This window comes from Ambystoma mexicanum, chromosome 2p, assembly GCF_040938575.1.
Source record: "Ambystoma mexicanum isolate Mex_15411 chromosome 2p, UKY_AmexF1_1, whole genome shotgun sequence".
Taxonomy (NCBI): Eukaryota; Metazoa; Chordata; class Amphibia; order Caudata; family Ambystomatidae; genus Ambystoma; species Ambystoma mexicanum.
Genome location: NC_090923.1, coordinates 1,282,377,618 through 1,282,392,190, shown reverse-complemented (window position 1 = coordinate 1,282,392,190; position 14,573 = coordinate 1,282,377,618). Strand labels below are relative to the sequence as shown.

At 48.2% G+C, this 14,573-nt stretch overlaps 1 protein-coding gene across 1 annotated transcript in view; it reads right to left on the bottom strand.

Annotated features, from left to right (window-relative positions):
• Nucleotides 1–14,573, bottom strand: part of GSPT1 (G1 to S phase transition 1) — a 647,462-nt gene that overhangs the window by 74,910 nt on the left and 557,979 nt on the right. Inside the window, exon 14 of the mRNA XM_069645596.1 lies at nt 12,867–13,035. Coding sequence (XP_069501697.1) covers nt 12,867–13,035 — 169 coding nt within the window. The remainder of the gene's footprint in view (nt 1–12,866; nt 13,036–14,573) is intronic.

Below are 14,573 nucleotides of genomic sequence, written 5' to 3'. Positions count from 1 at the left end.
ATTATCAGGACGTTCTTCCCTTGTACAGCTGGCAGGAAAGCCTTCAACGCAAGTCTGATGGCTCTCAGCTCTAACAGGTTGATGTGTAGTCTGGACTCCGATGGAGACCAACGACCGCTGATGGTCAAGTCGTTGGCGTGGGCTCCCCACCCCGTGAGTGAGGCATCCGTGACTACTGTTATCTCCGGCCAGGGTTGCCAAAACTGTTCTCCTTTCAGAATGTTCTCCTGACAGGCCCACCACTGAAGGTCTCGAGCCACCCTGCCGGGAACCTGAAGAAGATCTGTCATTCTCCCTGAGAATTGTGACCACTGAGTCCTCAGTGCCCACTGGAGGGATCTCATTCTCAGGCGAGCCTCTGGCACAAGGAAAATGCAGGATGCCATGAGGCCTAGCAACCTCAAAAAGTCGAAGGCTGGGAGACGTTGGGCATGTTGGAACTTGGTAACCATCTGTAGAATATCTTGAGCCCTCACCTCTGGTGGCGAGGCTTTTCCCAGGGAAGTATCCAGGATCGCTCCTATGAACTGGAGTCTCTGCGATGGTATCATTTGAGACTTCTTTAAATTGAGGGAGAAGCCCAGTTTGTGAAGGGAGTAGCACACGTGATTTAGCTGGATCTGAGCTTGCTCCGGAGAAACAACCCTGATCAGCCAATCGTCCAGGTAGGGGTAGACGTGAATCCCTTCCCTCCTTAGACTTGCAGCCACTACCGACATTAACTTGGTGAAGACCCTCGGGGCGGAGGTCAGCCCAAATGGCAGTACTCGAAATTGATAGTGAGAGTTGCCAATTGCGAACCTCAGGTATTTCCTGTGTTTGAGATGGATAGGCACATGGAAATAAGCGTCCAGAAGGTCCAGAGATACCAACCAGTCCTGAAACTGAAGGGCCTGGAGGATCTGAGAAAGAGTGACCATCTTGAATTTGTCTTTCCTGAGGAATTTGTTCAATTCTCGCAATTCCAAGATGGGTCTCAGTCCTCCGTCTTTCTTCGGAATGAGAAAGTAAGGGGAGTACCAGCCCTTGTTCCTCTCCGCTACAGGTACCGGTTCTATGGCACCTTTCTCTAGCAGGTCCAAAATTTCCTGCAAGAGGAGCGGATCTGGAGCCTTCTGAGAGCTGATCCCCGGTGGATGACTCTGAGGTATACGTAGGAAAGGCAGGCAGTAACCTTGGGCGACTGTTTCCAATGCCCAAGCATCTGACTTGATAGCCTGCCATACCGTCAGATGTTGAGTCAACCTGCCTCCTACAGGTGTCCTGTGAGGGGAGTCCTCAGAGTGGTTTTGGGGCGGCTGATGCAGATGCCGATGGTAAAGAGGCACCTGCTGTTGCTGCGGCTTTAGAATATCTACCCCGTCCACCTCGGGTAGTTCTTCTTTGACCCCTTTGAGCCGGTCGTCCTCTACCTCTTCCGAATGCGGAGTAGAAGCGAAAGGACTTGCCCCTCGCAGAGGTTCCTGTGGGACGAAAAGGAGTCTGACAGATTGCAGCTCCTAGGGATTTTGCTGCTGCTTTTGAAGTTTGCAGTTTCTCTAAACTGTCATCCGCCTTTTTCCCGAACAAAGAAGAGCCATCAAATGGCATGTTCAAGAGCCTGGCTTGCACATCTGGGGCAAAACCCGACTTTCTCAACCAAGCGAACCTCCTGGTTGATGTACTTGCCGCCATTGCTCTGCTGATACTGTCAGCCGAATCAATGCCCGTCTGGAGGGATTCGCACATAGCGTCTTTACCGTCCTGTATAATATTCAGGAACGCATCCCTTTCTTCTCCCTCCGGGATGCAGTCAGCCGCTGTAGAAGCACACTCCCAAAGTGTATGGCTGAACCTAGCAAGGGTGCAAGTAGCATTAACAGACTTTAACGCCATGCTACATGCTGAAAAGACTTTCTTTGCCATAGCATCATATTTTTTTATCGTCCCTGTCCTGTGGGACTGTAGGATAAGCCGTTTTGACATCGGTAGAGGATGCTGCTTGTACCACCAGACTTTCTGGGGATGGATGTTTAGACAAGAACTCTGGGTCTGTGGAAGATACCCTGTACTTTGCAGACAGTTTTTTATTTACTGCTGGTATTACATCTGGGGTTTCCCAGTTTGTCATGATCTTTCTCTGAAGAGCTTTATGAAAGGGCACCACTGGATCCTCTTGTGGGCCTTTGTCAAGAATATCCGTGAGGTCATCTTGCTGGAAAGATTGTGAAGGTGTAGACCACCCCATGAACTCTGTAATCCTGGCCATTAAGGCTCTGTAGGGGGTTTCAGCATGCTCCCCCGGGTCTGGCTTAGCAAAATCCACCTCAGGGGAAGTGTCTAACCCACTTGCCTCATGTAAAGAATCATGAAGATCCTTTAATCTGCGCTCTTCAGAGGAAAATTCCTCTCTAACTGGGGTTACAGGTCCCTGTAACTCAAATGTGTCTTGTTCAGACAAATCACCCTCTTCTAAAATTGAGGATATAGTTCTCAATTGTTCTGAACTCATAGGGAGTAAATCCCATTTCAAAGGCAGAGGGTGCCGAACTTGTCATTATTGGCCTCGAAAACGTCGATGTCGTCGACGCTGACGTCGAAGGCTTCGAGCGTGGCGTCGAAAACAGAGGTGGAGGCCTCGAGGACCTCGACAGAATTGGAATTCTACTCGACAATATCGACGTCGAGGGCCTGGGGATCGTCACTGGATGTGTGGTCACCGTGACTTTTCTCGGCGTCGACGCCGGTGTCGAGTCGACAGACCCTTGTGTCGAAGGTCCCTTCGACAACGGCGTCGAAGACATCGACCTCGACGGAACCTTCGTTGACGGCGTCGACGGAACCTTCGAGGAAGGTTTGGCGGTCATAGTCCTACTCGAGGGTTCGAGACGCGCTCGAGAGGTTTCTTTCGCCGGGTACTGCGACTCCCGGCGTTTTTGACCTTCGGGTCTTTCGACCAGAGCATCGCTCTCGGCAGTCTTCGAGGGGGTCGAGGCCGCTTTCTCGAAGACGCTCATCATATTTTTTCTGAATTCCTCCCATTCAATCCGGGAACTATGTTTCGTGGGGCAAGGGATTCTTTTTGGCGAAACAGAGGAAGAGGAAGACGGAGAAGGGGATCTTCGACGTCTTCTCTTCGAGTGCTTCGATCTCTAGGAGTGAGGAGACCCACTCCTAGACCTGGAGCGCGAATGGTGACGAGGAGACTAATGTCTCGACTTCGTCGACGAAGAAGAAGCTTTAAAAGTCTTACCTTTCTCCAGCTTCCCCCTACGCTCCTTCAGGGCCTTAGCTGTCATGGACATACAGTCCTCGCACTCCGAACAATGGTGTTCGGCTCCCAAGCACCACAGACAATTTCTGTGAGGATCCGTCAACGACATCTTTTTCCCACAATCTCGACATTTTTTGAAGCCGGATCGAGGAGTTGTCGGTTCCGACGAGGAAGCCATCGAGTACGGATCGAATAACTCGAGGTAAATAGGATTATCTGACTAAGAACTGAGCAACGGTATTCCGAGGCACCGAGTAGCGCGGAAAAACAGAACTGAGCAACGGACGCTGCGCGCGGCCTTTATAGGCAGGATGACGTCGAGCGTCGATACGGCGGCTGTCGAAGGACATCGACTCGAGGGACGTCGACGCGCAGCGCCCTCTGGAGAAAAAAATTTCCGAGGCCAGCAGAGCTGGAAGGATATATATCTAAGATGAGGAATACGTCGGAGGACACAATCCCTTCGAAATGAGAATTCTCCCTAACACTCAGGGACCTTGGTAGAGAGACAGAGCAGTCAAGACTCATCTTGAAAGGAACCCAGTTAGTAATACACAAAGAAACATACATTTATATTAAATTTTATAGATTATATTTACACAAGAGTAGCACAATAAACTAACACACATGGGTATACTTTACAGCAGCAGTCTCAAGGAAGGTCCTCTGGCACGGCTTTCAGCCACTTCTTTGGTCACTGTGCGGTTTGGGTGCCTTTTCTGCAGCACCAACAAAGGACTCTATACGCCCGGTCAATCTTCGTTGGCTTCTGCCGTTCCGCACTCTGATGAGGGGGTCTGGATGAGTTGGATTGGGTCTCTGGAGTATCGTTGAGGGCTCAGCAAAGACTCCAACTAATTCAGCCTTTCCACAACGATGCACTCTAAATGGGCAGCAGGTCTCCCGGTATTGGCGTTCCGCAGCTCTGGAAACCCACACGATCTCGAGAGATGGCTCAACACAAAGAACGGTTGTTCCCCCCCAGTCAAAAAAGGAGTCATCCTCTTCGGAGTTCCTCTGTCGCACAGAAAACAGGATTAGGACAGCAGTGGTCGCTTCACAGCATTGCAAAGGGTCTGCCGGCGTCTCCGGCTGCTGTCTTCTTCAGTTACTCCAGAAGCCTCACCTTTTATACAGTTCCAGCATTCACTCCTCTGCAATCTTACTCAGCAATTTACAGGAAGAGGCGTTTGGCTGTTCAATCAGGACAGAGACCCCCCAGTGGGAGCTGGTCCCGTTCAGGCACTCTAGCAGACAAAGGACAAGGGGGTGGATAACTCCTCCCCCACTTCCTGTTAACCCAGACACTCTGGAGCCTAGGCAGGGACACCCAAGGGTTTCTGCCAAAGGCAAAACACACACAAAGGCCACCCTCTCCTAGAATGGTAGAAAAGCTGACTAACATCCACGCTAGTAATGGCAAAAAAAATAAGCTAGGCCTTAAGTTAGTACTTGGGTGCCCCTTATTGTGCACTATCGGGCCTACGGTAGAACAATGACAATAGTTGGTAAAACAGGTCCACTGCCACCAGCCATAACTAGGAGATTGTCTCTGTGACTAAAAAGCATAGATAACGGGGATACTACTTATCCCTATGGCACTCCACATAAGGTGGTGTGTTCCAATCTCTCAGACTTTAAAGTTTTTGGTGAGATACTAAGGATCGATCCTTAAGAACTGTAGTTACTGTAGGATAAAGAAAAGAACCTCCAGTGAGGATCATAAGGGTCCCCAGCAACACTGCCCATAAGGAGCTGTGTGCTGCAATAGTAAAATACAGATGCCTGTAAGAGTTATGGAGGAAAATAGACTGCATAGTACAGGTAAAATACAAAGAATAGAGTTCCAAAAGACCGAGCACATTAGAATTAATGAGTGAAAAAAAGGCTCCATTCATTCAGGATTTCAGCAAAAATGGCTGGGCGGTCTCACTAGGACAGGGGATGAAGCATGAAAATTAAAGAACTCCTCCAGACTCGGGTGATCCTCTGTCTCCGTCCAAGTGCTGATCATCTGGAACTCCCTACACCTTCACATTCACAATATTGACAATCACCTGGCATTCAGAAGGCCCTCAAAAACTTGGCTTTTCCTTCCCTCCTCTTGAAACCCTCCCCCACTCTACACTTGATAGGCGCACAGAAACACTGACCCAAACACAACAGCACTCCTATATGACAATACCCCACGGATGCCGGCAGCATTCGTAGCGGCACACTGTAGCAAACTTTTGTTGTCCTCAAACAAAGCAACACACCAATACCCCCACGGATGCCAGAAGCGTTTAGAGGCACACCATAACAAACCATTGCCCTCCCTCACCCCGCCGCCCAGTCATCCCCCTGGGCCCTCTCCAAATGCTCAGACTTTCATTCCAGGAGACCACGAATAGCGAGACAAGCCAATCGCACTGGACCACCCAAGAAAAAGAACCTCAGTCGAACTCCAGCCAAGCCTATGGTACATATATCTTACACCACGTCTGTGGACATAGGCACGGCCACCCATCCACGCGCGTGTTCCCAGCGCGTCCACTCCCGATGGCCGCCATGGAAAGGGAAAACGGACTCCGTTTTCCCTTTCCATGGCGGCGCCATTTCCTTTTTTTCCCTCCCGAAATGCTGCAGCACCCGAAATGCCGCAGCAAGCTTTTAGTGCCCCGGTCACGCAATTTTTGTGGGCGGGGGTACTAATAGCAATAGAACCCTCGCGTCTGGGGCATTACCGACTCTGGTAATGCCCCGGGGCCTTCGGTAAGGCCCTCGCTTCACTCGGGTCCTTACCTATGGGCCCCGGGGCATTACCTGAGTCGGTAATGCCCCCGACGCTCGGGTTCTATTGCTTAAATAAATCTCCCTAACACAAAGGGCAGGGGAGTGAAAAAACTCCTCCCCCACTTCCTGTCTGACACACTGGAGCCTAGGCGAGGACGCCCAAGGGTTCCCCTCAAAGGCAAAACGCACACAGACCGCCCCCTCCCAGAATGGTAGAAGGGCAAACATAGAACAAGCACGCTAGAAATGGAAACATCTTCAGTTCCGGAAGCACCGCAAGACCACCCTTTTTGCTTCTGCCTTCGCTCTTCCTCTCCCCTGCTAATCTGTCTGTTTTGGCACCTGGCACCAGGTTTCGGGACTAGATCCCTGTCCTTCCAGCCACACACAGCACTGCCTGCAGGCAACCCCTGCACTTGGGTCTGTATCTGCAAACCTACAGTCCCCTTCCAGCACTAAGACATCGGTTGTCTACACCTTATTCTCACACTTCCCACCTGCTGGCCGCACTACCTGTTCTATCACGTGTTCAGCACTTTCCACTCACCCGCTCCCCTTCGCACTCTCTCAATGTCACTGGGCCTAGTAAGATTCTTTTGTCCTCCCTCGTTCCCCTCCCTTGCCTCGTCGCGCTCTGAAACACCTTTGTATGGGCGCAATACAAATAAAATATCATATCCCCTTAGCACTTTACATAAGGTGGTGTGTGCCAATCTCTCAGAGCATAACGTGTTAAGAAGGATACTAAGTATCCTTAAGAAGAAAGTTACTTGCCCATGGTAACATTCTTTCAACTGGATGTTCCTCCCACCTATTCCTTATCTTTGATATGTCCCAATATCCAGCTTGCCCCTCCAAGGCCTCCGTCTTGGCGTCGATGGTATAAGTAGCACACGCGCCCGTTGCTCAGTTCTGGTTTGACGAGTGAAGCACTGTCTTGTGTTAGACGGTTACTCCCCCAGAGAGAGCGCAGACTGCAACTGCAAGAGAAGTTTTACTGCAGGGTAGGTTGAGAGGGGCGATAAGAAATACGTGGGAGGAACATCCAGTCAAAAGAACGTTACCATGGGTAAGTAACTTGTTCATCGAACGGATTGTGTCCTCCCACATATTCCTCATCTTTGATACACTTCCAAAGCAGTTTACATAATTTGGAGGAGGGAGTACAATTTAAAGTGATCATGTATGCACAAAAATCAATACTGCTTTTCCAAAAGCAGAATCTTGGCTCGTGGAGTAATCTAGACTGTAGTATTTAGTAAAGGTGTGCACAGATGACCATGTGGCAGCGGCATATATATCCTTTATCAGAAATCCACTCTGCAACGCAGACTAAGCTGCAACACCCATGATCGAATGATCCATTAGATGTTCTGGAGGGTCTTTACCAGCCAGTCTAACATTCTAATATGGTTAAAATAATCCAGTTGGAGATGGTTGTTTGGTGATGGCTAGACCCAATTTGTGACCTAAGTAGCCCACAAAAAACTGGTCATTGTGCCACAGTTTTGCCAATCTGGAAATGTAAAAACTTAGTGCATGTCTAGGGTTGAGTCTGTGAAGTCTTTCTTCCTCTTTCCATGTGGTGGAGGATAAAAAGATGGTAATGTTATCTTCTGAGTAATATGAAACTCAGAAACCACCTTGGGGAGAAAGCTAGGCTTCACCTTTAGTACCACTGTCTTTATGAAAAACAGCATGAGGAGGCTTGCAGGATAAAGACTGCAGCTCACTCACCCTTCGGGCTGATGTTATTGCCACTAAGAAAACATTTTTTCAAGGTAAGAAGTCTTAATGGACAAGAATGTAGAGGCTCGAAAGGAGCACCCTTCAGGAAGTTTAAAACCAAGTTGAGATCCCACAGTGGGACTTAAAAGGGGGTCGGAGGGTAGACATTTAGTTAATCCCTTTAGGAATTCTATTACCAGAGGAATCTTAAAGTAGGAGACTTCCTATGAAGTGCGCTAGAAAGGGCTGCCAGATATCCCTTGATAGTACCAATCTGCAGTCTCAGATTTTCTAGATGTAATAGAAAAGATAACACCTTAGGTGTATTACATGAAAAAGGGTCAACATGCTCATCTCTACACCAGCTGCAGAACTTATTCCAACAACAGCTGTAAAAAGATTTGGTTGCTGGCCTTCTGGCCGAAAGCAAAACTTCCACTACGTCATGCGGGAGGTCCCAATCCTTATCTCAACCTCTCAGAAACCATGCGTGAAGGCTGAGAGTCCTGATATATGGATGGAGAACCCCGACCCTACTCTCGCCAGAGAAGGTCCTCTCTTTGTGGAAGATGAATCGGAGGGCAGAAGGTGCGGGTACCACGTCCTCCTTGCCCAATTCAGCGCAATTAGGATCATGGATTTCCTGAACCTTCTCAATTTCCTGGTTACCTGAGGAATGACGGGGACTGGAGTAAACGCGTACAGGAGTGGAAATTCCCAGTCCACCACGAACGTGTCTCCTAGAGCTCCTCTTGGGGGAAATTCCCTTGAGCAGTACAGCTCGTACTTCCAGTTGGCACCGGTCGCAAACAAATCCACTTGAGGGGTTCCCCAAAGGGTGAAGATTTCATGAAGGATTTCCTGAGCTAATTCCCACTCGTGAGAGATTGTGCTTTGCCTGCTCTGAGCGTCCGCCGTCGTGTTATTCTTCCCGGCTAGGTGAACTGCCGACAGAGAGATTCCTTCTTGTAATGCCCAGGACCAGAGCTGCATTGCCTCTCTGCACAGTGGTAGTGACCCTACACCTCCTCTTTTGTTTGTTGAAGTAGTACATGGCCACTGCGTTGACATTCTTTCCCCGTACAGACGGCAGGAAAGCCTTCAGCGATAGTCTGATTGCCCTCAGCTCTAAATTGTTGATATGTAGTTTGGAACCCGATGGAGCCCAACGACTGCTGATGGTCAAATCGTTGGTATGGGCTCCCCACCCTGTGAGTGAGGCATCCGTCACTGGTGTTTTCTCCAGCCATGGTTGCCAAAAAGGTTCTCCTTTCAAGATTTTCTCCAGGCAGGTCCACCACTGAAGGTCCAGCGAGAATGTTTGGGATTTGTAGGAGATCGGACATACTTCGTGATAACTGACCACTGGGTCCCGAGAGCCCATTGGAGAGATCTCATTCTCAGGTGAGCCTCTGGCACCAGAAACATGCTGGATGCCATGAGGCCGAGCAACCTCAGAAAATCGAAGGCTGGGCATTCTGAAATTTGGTCACTATCTGCAGAATGTCTTGAGCCCTCACCTCTGATGGCGAGGCTTTGCCCAAGGATGTATCCAGGACTGCTCCGACGAATTGGAGTCTTTGTGGTGGTATCATGTGGGACTTCTTGAAGTTGAGGGAGAAACCCAGCCTGTGGGGTGAGTGGCAAGCATAGCTGAGATGCTCAGGGCTTATTCTGGGGAACTGGCCCTGATCAGCCAATTTTCTAAGCAGGGGTAGACGTGAATCCCCCCCTCTCCTGAGACTCGCTGCCGCAACCGCCATTAGCTTGCTGGAAACCCTTGGGGCGGAGGTTAGCCCAAATGACAGAACCAGAAACTGATAGTGAGAATTGCCAACGGCGAACCTCAGGTACTGTCTGTGCTTGAGATGGATCGGCACATGAAAGTAAGCATCTTGGAGGTCCAATGATACCAACCAATCCTGGAGAGGGTCTGAAGGATCTGAGGAACAAGTTACTTTCTTAAACGTGTCCTTCCTGAGGAACTTGTTCAAGTCTCTTAAGTCAGTCCAGTATGGGTCTCAATAATCTGTCCTTCTTGGGGATTGGAAAATATGAGGAGTACCAACCTTGTTCCTCTCCGCTACAGGTACTAGTTTTATAGCACCTTTCTCCAGCAGGGTTAAAATCTCCTGCATAAGGAGCAGATCTGGAACCTTCAAAGAGTTGTTCGCCGGTGGATGACTGAGGTTTTTGTAGGAAAGGTAGGCAGTAACCTTGGGAAACTGTTTCCAATGTCCAAGCATCTGAAGTAATAGCCTCTCATTCTGTCAGATGATGTCACAACCTGCCTCCTACTGCAGTCTTGTGAATGAAGACCTCAGAGGTTTTGGAGCGGATGACACAGTGGCTGAAGGTAAGTAATCCCCTGCTGTTGCGGTCTTATTACCTCTTCCGCGTCCACCACGGGGGAATCGTCTTTGACCTCTTTGAGCTGGCTGTCCTCTGCCCCTTCTGAATGCAGAATAGCAGCGAAAGCACCTACCCCTCACCTGTGGGGCGGTTTGGAGTTTGCCTTATTGCAGCTCCAAGGGATTTGGCCACCGCCTTGGAAGTTTGCAGCTTCTCCAAACTCTCATCAGCTTCATTTCCAAATAGATGTGTGCCATCAAAGGGCATGTTGAGAAGTCTGGATTGAACGTCTGAGGCAAATCCTGACTTCCACAACCACGCCAATCTGTGGATCTCTGTACTAGCCGCCATAGCACTGCTGATGCTGTCAACAGTCGATACCAGTCTGGAGGGATTCCCAAATAGCATCTTTCCCATCCTTGACAATATTAACAAAAGCGTCTCGTACCTCCCCTTTGGGGATACGGTCAGCCGCCATGGAAATGCACTCTCAAAGAGTGTGGGTAAATCTTGCTAGCGTGCACGTAGCATTGGCAGATTTTAAAGCCATACTGTCAGCCAAGAAAACCTTCTTGGCCATGGCGTCATAGCGTTCATCAACCCTGTCCTGTGGTATCGTGGGATGGGCATTTTGTCTACCAGAGGAAGTGGCTGCCTGCACTACTAGACTTTCTGGTTTAGGATGCTTTGAGAGATACAGAGGGTCACAACGAGAAGCTCTGTATTGCGTTTCCCAATTGGAAGTCACTCATCTGCAAAGCCTGATGGAACGGGACAATTGGGTCCTCCTGTGGCGCCTTGTCTAGTATATCTGTTAAATCGTCCTGTTCAAAAACAGGTGTGGGTCTGGAACATCCCATATACTCCATGACTCTTGTCATGAGCGGTCTGTACGTTACTTCAGCATGGTCCCCAGGATCTGCCTTTCCAAAATCCATTTCAGGAGAATTATCAATAACACTTGCTTCATGAAGACAATCTTGCAAATTCTTCATGCGAGATTCTTCAGATACAAGTTCATCCGGCACAGATGGTGTCCCATACTGCAACCCAAAGGGTCTTTCTTCATCAGAGGATTCCTTTGAAGATAGTGTCTTAAAACTATTCTGAACGTGGTTGCGGTGTACAAATCATTTCATATAGTAGGTGTTATGGAAGTCATAACAGGAGCCGAAAACGATAGACGGTCTCGACACAAGTGTCGATGGCTTCGATGGAATCGATGAGGTCTTCGACGAAAGTGTTGAAGGGATTGACACATGCGGCCCCGAGGAGGTCTACACTCGAGGCGTCGATGGCTCCTCCATCGGCACCGGTGCCGAAGACGCACTCTTTGGAGCTGTATAGATTTGCTTCGGCATCGATTAAGTCAATGTTTTAAGTTTTGAGGAGGCTTTCTCTCGACTCGAGGGATGAGATCGCTCTCGAGGAGGGTCGACAGCCTGGTCTGAAGACGCACAGCTCTTGTGCTTCCGAGGCCTCATCGCCTCTAGGTGCTGTCGAGGGGGGCAAGGCCGCGTTCTCGAACACCTTCATCATACAGAGCCTGAACTCCTCCCACTGAGCCGGGGTACTAGATTTCGAAGGGCAAACAACCTGTCCGGGTGAACTAGATAACGAAGTGGACGGCAACCTATGGCGCCTCTTCTTGCCATGCCACGAAGACGCGGAATGATGCAAACCCCTTCTCGAACGGGAAGCGTTTAGACCTCTTACGAGGAGGAGACGATGGTCTTGACTCATCTGAAGATTTACATTTAGAAGGGGTAACAGGATTTTTGAGGCCTACCTCTTGCCAACTTCCCTCTGTGCGCTCTCAAGGCCTTGTCCGTCATTGACAAACATTCCTCACACTCCGAACACGGATGGTCTGAACCTAGACACCACAGGCAGATCCCGTGCGGGTCCATCACCGATATTGTAGCATCGCAGTCCCGACACTTCTTAAATCCGGACCGAGGTGTAGACTGCCAATAATGAAGCCATATCGGGTCAAAAACTTGATGAAATTTTGAAGAAATTCGAAGAAACTAGGAACTAAGCATTACGTTACCGAAGCTGTGAAGTGCGGAAAAACTGAACTGAGCAACGGGCGCTGCGCGCACAACTTATACCTGTGGTGATGTCGATGCCAAGACGTAGGCCTCCGGGGGACATAGACTCGACCAGGCACCAACGCACAGCACCCTCTACTGAAAGAAAAATTCCAGGGCAGCAAGCTGGATATTGCGAAAAATCAAAGATAAGGAATACGTGGGAGGATACAATCCATTAGAAATTTAGTTATTTGAGGATAAAGAATCACAAAGGGGAACTCAAAGGGTTCCCAGCAACACTGCCCATAAGGAGCTGTGTGCTGCAAAAGTTAAATACAAATGCCTTAAAAGAGATATGGAGGAAAGTAGACTCCATAGTCAAGGTAAAACGCAGAGTTCCAAAAGTCAGCACATAATGAAAGGAAAGACTCCACTTGTTCAGGATAGAAAGAAAACTGTCTAGAAGTCCAGCAAAAAGTGCTGGGGGTCTCACTAGGTGAAGGGATGAAGCATAAAAATGATACATTTCGCTAACACACACACCACTCATAACATTACATCCGCAGCCAATGGCGAAAAGCTGCTGAGAAAAGCTCCAACGCGCTCCATGGTGGCTGAAAACATTTCTGAAGCGAGACTGATGTGGGAGAATATATGTCAAAGATAGGCAATGTTTTAAAATGTTTTAACAGTCATGCCACTTTTGCTTCAGTTAATCTTACCTTCATCTCTTAAGGTAAAGCGACCCATTTGAGGGAAATCTTTGAATGTCTCAAGGCAGATGGTCCCTGCCGTTTTTAAACGGGCAATGCATACTTGATCTTGTTTTACAAAACGAGGCCGTGTCTTACTCTTTTCTCCCGATTTTTTGTCTACTAGGCAGATTAAGGCCTAAAAAGCAAAGTTACAACAGTATTTAAATATGTTTGCATCAGTTAAAATATAAAAATTCAGCAGACACAAACATGTTGCGTTAATGATTTCAGAGCTACGAGGCACAGAAAAGGTAATTCTTTCATCGTCTAACAAACATTGATTGTCCACACGTAGGTTTTTAACCCTTTGTTCATCCTCTAAAGAGTATATACCCACCACATTTTGCCCTCTCACACTACTTTCCAGTGGGATCCCCCTACAGAATCAAAAGGTTAATTGTAGTATTGCACAACAGAAGCAAGTCGCCGTTTTTCCAGCATGTGCATTTGTAAGTAAAGCTGCAGTAAAGAGTTCAAGAAGTGGGCTCTTACAGATCGAATTTACTAAATGAAATGCAGAGGGTCCTTTATTTGCAATCAGAGTGTGGTAAAATACTAAAGAACAAATAACTCAACTTTATTCTCTCTGATGGACACCAGCATCCTTCTGTAGATAACACCCTGGTGCGTGTGTGTCTCCCCACCAATAATTAACTCCTCGAACAGAAGAGTATCTGGAGGAGGCAGGTTTGTCTGGTGGTCTTTGTAAAACAGAAGGAACTAACAATGGGTTAACCTGCAATGCCCAGGCTTTTGAGGTATTGGAACTGCACTCCTGAATAAACTAAAGCAGACTATCCAAAAACTAAATGGTGAAAGCAATCAAAATTAAAGGGTTTTTGCTGTCTGAGTCACCAAGCGGCCAGCAGAACATTCAACTACTTTGAAGGGCTAAAGTATCAATGTTACTGTTAGCAGCCCTAGGCGAGTGCCCCTTGCTGCATTCACTGAATAAGGAGCAGGGGTTAAATGTAGAACTTCTAGCCTGGAAGATTTACCAACCAATACCAAAGTCTTTTCGGGACAACTTACATTTTTCAGAGAAGCAAATTGCCTTGGAATGAAAGATATGCCATCAAATAGGTCTAATAACAGCATGGAAATGAATGTGTAGCAAAAAGAACTAAAGTGTGCCTCTGGTGAAAGCACCCCAAGCATTTTTCCGGCTACTTTAATGACCTGTTTGCGCAATAAGTACTAATGTATGGACTCATCAGGGATGTGGATGTGCCCGCTGAGAGAACGGACGTATCTGTGTTCAAGTGTACCAAAGACGACATGTTACCTGTGCAAATAACCTTGCACAGTTCAGTCTCACATTGGAAGGTGTTGGCTTAAGAACCTTTATTAACTTGTGTATTTTTCAAAAAGTGGAAAAACCATATTCTATTTGCAGAGGGAGCATTACAGGTGCCCCTGTATTCGAAATTCAAGGCGAGAGTCTCAGGTAAAACCTGTTTCAATTATTGTGAAAACAACTGTTGTGCCCATTTATATACAAGACTAACTGGCCAGGACTAGATCTGTCTGGGATCCAAGTGATGGCAGGAGACAGTTCGGGAGAATTCTCAGAAATTTGCCAATTCCTTCCAACTTAAAGACCCCCAGCAACTTTGCTGGAGAGAGTGAGACTCTTCTTCGCACTCATGTATTTTAATGTGATTTTTAACTCTA